Here is a 6,348-nt window from a genome sequence, read left to right on the forward strand (position 1 = left end):
TCCGTTTACTGGATCAGATGTACCAAAAACTACATGATGCAGCCAGCAGGAGCCTCTGGTGGCTGGATTTTGGTCCCGTCTTGACTATCCTGACATAACAGCAGCACTTTTTGCCTGTTTGTATTGGACTTGTTTGAAGCATGTCTCAATCTGATCTCATTTCAACAATACAATGCCAAAATATTTCAGAAATTCAGGAGAAGTGCAGGTAATAATCAGCACAAAGCCACAAAGAATGTTACTGACCTCGTCCTCGCAGTCCTACACTGTGGCACTAAATTTTCTCTGAAGGTTACAGCAAAGATATTGCTCGGCTCACACACACAAAAAAAGAGACCACGGTACTTTAAATAAACGTGTCACCTTATTTATTTTTTGTCAGAAGATATTTTCCCTGAGAAGGACAGCAGCCGTGGTACCGTTTCAAATGCATCAGATCCAAAGAGAAAAACGCTTCGGCGCAGAAAGGTCACGACTCTGCATTTTTACCCACCGTCACCGTGACTCTGGGATCAATTATACTCCCCCAAGATGATTTTGGAAATTAAATACACAACATTCTCTGGCCGTATTTAAGTGCTTGAGTCTTCACTTATTCCGCTTTTGACCGAGTTTCTGGGACTTTCATTTCTCACTGGAACCTCTTGAGAAAGTCCTGGTATGATTGTCTGTGAGCAGAAGCAGCAGGGATAAAATGGCCACCAGGATGTATGAGGACCTGAGGGTCTTGGAAGGAGGGGAGGAGCTCTCTGCTCATGTTGTCAGGGATGACTCTGTCCTCCAGTCCGAAAACATGCAAAGTGGGCATCTGAACCGGGGAAATGTAGAATTTTTCGTGTTCCTTACATGCGCTGCGGAAACCCGCGACGAGGATGGCAAAGCGGAAGCTGAATTCTGGCTCCAGTTTGTGCTCCTGAAGAGAGCAGAGCATGGCCACGAAAGCTGCGCCCTGACTGAAGCCCAGGATGCCGTCAAATGGGCCGTGGGTTTTCACAGCTTCTCTCACAGCTGTCACACTCTCGTCGAGCCCCAGGCTTTCCTCGCACTGCTGCTGAGCGCTGAAACTCCGAGCCTGGATGTCGGAGAACCACCAACCTCTGGGGTCCTCGTCGCCTCCAGGTCCAGCAACTGAATCGTTCTCCTTATCGGGAACTTCTGAAGGGCCAGAAGAAGAAAGTGGTTACTCTGCTGCATTTAAATATTTTCTATTCATAAGAAAGACATACAGATGAGCGGTGCAAGAAGGCAGGTTTTGCGGAAGAGGACCTCCTCTCTCTAGATATTGGGTGTCATTCTAGGATAACGGAAACAAAGCAATTTTTAGTTTCGGGTGATTATACACGAGTGAAAACAAAATCATGAATATTGAATGGGTCACATAAAGATAGTTGCGCTTGTCATAACTTGCCGCATTCAAAACACTACAGATCTAGCGGAGGATATGATCAAATAATCATTGCTACTTTAAAATGGTAATAAATCAATAAACACATTTTGTTTAGCTATTCATTTTCTAAACATTTAATTCTTTTGAGAACGTGTGACTACTTCTGAATACCTGCTTATGTCCACCTCTACCAGTGGCGGATTGTAACTAAGTACATTTACGTAAGTACTGGCAGTAATTGCACTTGAATATTTCTATTTTATACTCTTTTTCACCACTACGTTTGTCCGACCGCCTTCACTTTTAAGTTTACAGATTTTTTTATTATTATTAATTTTTTTTTTATCATTTGTTATCTGCAAATGTGTTGATTTAGAATTTGCATTTTTCGGACAAACCGGACTCACCTTTCTTGCTGGCTTGCTCCACGCCGAGCGGTGCGTCCACGTACACAAACTCCGCGTGTTTCTTCAGAAGCTTCCGCAGAGCGCCCGTCTTTTCCCGGAACGAGCTGCCGCTCTGACGGTAACCGTGGACGCACAGGAGCCGGAGAGGTGCCATGGACCAGTCAGCCGAGCTAACTTAGCCGACGCCAGCCAGAGGAGTTCAAAGTTTCAGTTGCGGTTCGGGAGGGTATTAACGTCACCGCATGAGGTTATAAAAGTCGTCGTGTAGCGCGCCACTTTAAACTAAACAGCCTCTGATACGCAACGGGATATCCGTCGGACGAAATAAGAGTTACTTTGCGCTAAAAAAAAAAAAAAAAAAAAATTTAAGAAACAGCTGCAAAATGTGAAGAACACGAGGCCAACCGGAAGAAATAAAACCTGTTTCCGTTTGTTCTTTTCAAAGTAAAACTTTTAACGTTGACTGTTTTTGACTTTATCCTATTCAAAAACTCGTGAAAGTTTGGTACGCACATCCGGTGGAGTCGCGAGTTGGCGTGGCCAAATGGCTCGCTAGCGCCCCCTAAAGAGATGCCGCGGCAGCTGCATTTACCTGCATGCACGAAATTCGGTTCCGTCACAGGTATGATAAAAGTCCGACCCTGAACACACCCGTGTGGTAATATTCGCTCATAGTCATAGCGCCCCCTGCTGGCAACTGGAAATGGGAAATATTTCATACTTTCACATGCTTTGTCGAGCTGGTTGATCACATGAACCTAAAGTCGGGTCAGAATAGCCTTCAGACATTGATGATGATGTATTGAGAAGTTCATGTGACTTTGTCAAAGTGCGTCGCCGTGGCGATGCTGCAAAGTTTTGATGATTCGCCGTGACACAGGAAGTTGATGTTTAAGGTCAAACGAGACGAAAATGAAAACTGCGATCGGGGATACGCGGTCTATCGCGCGCTGCACATCAGGGATCCGGGGGCCCGGCCTGCTGGACCGCGCGAGGGCCCGCATATCACTGCTTGCGGTTTTAATTATTTTTCCGTCTGCGTTGGAATTTTGTGGCTACAGATGTGTTTGCCACAGCACTGAAGTATTCATCATTTTATGTCTCTGATGACAGTGATTATACATTATTGAGCTACACATGATTTCTGCTGTAATACACGAAGTGAAAAGGAAATTATATATGAATTAGAGTAATACGATATCAAGTACATCATTAGTCATTTTTCATCAGATGAAACTGCAGTGATTGCAGCTTCTGAAGTTTTGACAGCCCTTCACGTCAATTTTTTTTTGTCCCTCTGACATCCTGCCTGCTGGATCTGCTTTCCTTCAGCAGTGACTCTGATTAACAGCACGCTCACCATATGGCTTATACGGATGATGCTGAATTTCCACCCGGCTTCATGGTACGCTGAAGGTTTATGTAGACTTCATGAGGCTTGTATCTTAAGATGACAGAGGAGTGTTCAATTAGGGAGAAAATATAATTTTTTGTGTCCATTACACGGCATTTCAAATCTTATTTATAACAGAGTTAGATTTGCTGCAATCTGTGTTGTTTGATGTGTTTCTGACTGATCAGAATTATTCAGCACTGGATATTTGTCTCTGCATGATTGATTTATTGGCCAATCCATTGAAGGATTTTGAATTTTTTTTATACTAAATTAATGATGCGGCTGTTGCAAGGCAGAGCATTACAGTCTGTAGCAAAAGGCACATCAGTGGTGTTCGGGATAGTTTGGATAGAGATACCGTTAAGGCTTCCGGACATTTACTAGTTTTGAGCTACACTGCAGAAATCTCAGAGATGTGCCTGAGCAACTTTGTTTTTCGCAATTTATCCTGGAATGACGATAATGTTCACAGCTCATTAATGAAGCCAAACCTTAGTTAGTGATCTTAGCCACAAGGTATGCTTCTGAGAAATGGAGGGGGGGGAAAAAAAGTAAAAAAAATCAAGTGAACAACAACTTCTTTCCACCTGCTCAGATTTAAATCAGGCGTTTCTGGAGCAGTGGGATGGACTCATCATAGCTGGTGTGAAGCTGACCCCTAAAGACTCAGATGAGAATGTTTTTTTTACTGCAACATTGCAGACAAAACAGGTGATCCAAAGGAACTACTGTAAAAATCATGAAATCTTTGAGGACTTAAATCTTTCATATCTCTGCAACAACACACACACACACACACACACACACACACACACACACACACACACACACACACACACACACACACACACACACACACACACACACACACACACACACACACACACACACACACACACACACACACACACACAAAACCTGACAGAGAACTTCATTTTCAACACATAAAAGTGAAATGCTAATTCTAGGTCACAGGAAAGTCGCTTATCAGACTCTCTTTCAACTTCAGTGGCGGAACAGTTCTCCCAAAGGACGCTGTCAAAAATACAGGCATTATCTTTGATCCAGATTCTCTTTTGACAAACATACGAAGGCAAAATCCCCAAAACCACATTCTCACTTCAGAGTGATGTGCAGGAGTTGGGATTTAGCTAGTTCTCCTGAGGGTTTGGGGGTGGCCCAAAGCAGTGACAGTCCTAAAAGCCTGGTGCTAAAAAAAAAAAAGTGCAGGACGGAAGAAACTTAAAAGGAAAAGGAAAAAGTTTGATCAGGTTTGTCCCGGCATGGACGCATTATTGCATTGCCCACATGTCTCTATAATCCCTGGACATGCAATACACACACAGAGGTTTTATGTTCTATTGTTGTGTCCTTTTCTGTTAACTAATCTTTGTCATCAATAAACACTATAAAACAGTTAATATGGCTCCAGGCCACACCTACAAAGATATTTACTGAGATTGTAAATAATTATTGTGAGCATTTGTGTGCTATTAAGGATATGTGGGCTCAAGAGTTGATCCAGTCTGGGATGTTGTAGTCGAGCAGGAGGACACAAACTGCTTTGCAGGTGTGGCCTGAGGGCAAGCTTCTGATTCAGAAAAGTATGCTTTCACTGCTTCTGCCTCCTCGCAGGGCCTTTGTCAACCTGAGATTGGTTTCTTTGATGATGACGTTCTAGTTTTTGGAGCGGCCTCAGACACGGGCTCTGTCAGTTAGCTCCAGTAAAGGTCTTTTGTTGCCGATAAAGCGCACATGTTGCCTTGCTGTGACGCACATTCTAATTAGGAGGAGGGAAAAACACACAGACAGACAGACACACAGACACAGACACGCACACACACACACACACACACACACACACGCACGCACACACACACACACACACACACACACACACACACACACACACACACACACACACACAACACACACACACACACACACACAGAGGACAAGGCTGTTGATGTTCTCCGGCACTGGTGAGGAGCAATGTGCCGATCCCCTAGGGAGGTAAAGAGAGGGAGGAAGAGGGGAGAGAAAGGTCTTTGCTGGTATATAGACAAGCTGATCCCCTGTTTCATGTATTACTTTTAATTCCTTCCAGAACACTGGCTGCTGCTACATATTTCTGCTCAACACTTCGACATTTCCTGTTACGCAAAACTCATTTGTATTGTTGATCACCGAAAAACAACAATACATGCAATATCACAACATAATAAATAAACAAAAACATATAGGAAAGAGCATTTAATCATGAATTAAAAAAATACAAAATATACCAAAATGAGCATAAACTAATACTACATTGTTCATTATCTTATTTATAGTGTGGTATAATATTCATCCCTTTTTCACAATGCTAGTATGATGAACATAATATGATTTGCATAATGAGTCTATAAATATAGAGAGCCCACTGTATGACAACTGAAACAAATATTCAGTGTGAAGTAAATGGATAATGTTTATCTTAGTTGTTTTGGTAAATGACTACTTTTCATGACTTTCTCTTATTTTAGTTGATAGGTCATTAAACACACAAGTCTTATTTATGATTGATATATGTTTAGTTTTTAAATTTAACACAAAAATTTGTGAAACACGTTATATTTTATTACTAATTTTTTGAGTGGCTAAATCCTAATAGATTATAGTAAATCTTTATATATATATATCTTGGTTTATTTGGACAAATTACAATGCAGGAGTAGTTCCTACTACCAAAATGTAAGATTAATTCCATGAACCTTTACTTCAACTATTATTCAACCTCCAGCTGTGGCCTTGAGATGAAGGCACAGCGCTTTCCCTTCTGTCAGCATCCACGAGTGATGTACCCTTGAGAAAGGACCATGACCCCCAACTGCTCCCCGGGCAACACAGATGCGGCTGCCCACTGTTCCAGGTGTGTGTGTGATTGTGTTTGTGCGTGTGTGTGTGCGTGCATGTGTGCATTACTCACAGATGCAAAGGTGAAATTCTTGTGCGTGTAAGACACTGGCAAAACATATTCTTCTTCTCTTTCCTCTACAAGTGGGAAGGTGTCAAAGATTGTGATTTCTGTCACGTTCCCTGTGACTTGCAGTGGTATTTGTAGAATGGCTTTGGGCAAAGGTAGACAGGGTAGCAAATCTGTCTTAGAAGCAGACTTA

At 42.5% G+C, this 6,348-nt stretch overlaps 1 protein-coding gene across 2 annotated transcripts; it reads right to left on the bottom strand.

Moving 5' to 3' along the window:
- Positions 1 to 351: 351 nt before the first annotated feature.
- Positions 352 to 2,185, bottom strand: ovca2 (OVCA2 serine hydrolase domain containing). 2 transcript variants are annotated; one of them, XM_069722538.1, is made up of 2 exons: positions 1,795 to 2,185; positions 352 to 1,152 (listed from the first exon to the last, which is right to left on the bottom strand). In XM_069722538.1, the coding sequence occupies exons 1-2, from the start codon at positions 1,946 to 1,948 to the stop codon at positions 632 to 634; spliced, it is 675 nt and encodes a 224-aa protein (XP_069578639.1). In that variant the 5' UTR covers positions 1,949 to 2,185; the 3' UTR covers positions 352 to 631. The 2 variants fall into 2 exon arrangements, with proteins under 2 accessions (XP_069578639.1, XP_069578630.1); XM_069722529.1 differs by having other exon boundaries at positions 352 to 1,155.
- Between the last annotated feature and the right edge of the window lie 4,163 nt (positions 2,186 to 6,348).

Source organism: Brachyistius frenatus, unplaced genomic scaffold (assembly GCF_029030835.1).
Source record: "Brachyistius frenatus isolate BFR_SWC_R1_liver_20210118 unplaced genomic scaffold, ASM2903083v1 Contig_5, whole genome shotgun sequence".
Taxonomy (NCBI): domain Eukaryota; kingdom Metazoa; phylum Chordata; class Actinopteri; family Embiotocidae; genus Brachyistius; species Brachyistius frenatus.

Coding starts and splice junctions, on each gene's coding strand:
- ovca2 (XM_069722529.1), bottom strand. CDS start 1,948: ATGGCACCTCTCCGGCTCCTGTGCGTCCACGGTTACCGTCAGAGCGGC. Junction 1,156..1,794: donor GGAGCAAGCCAGCAAGAAAG/GTGAGTCCGGTT, acceptor CTGGCCCTTCAG/AAGTTCCCGATAAGGAGAAC.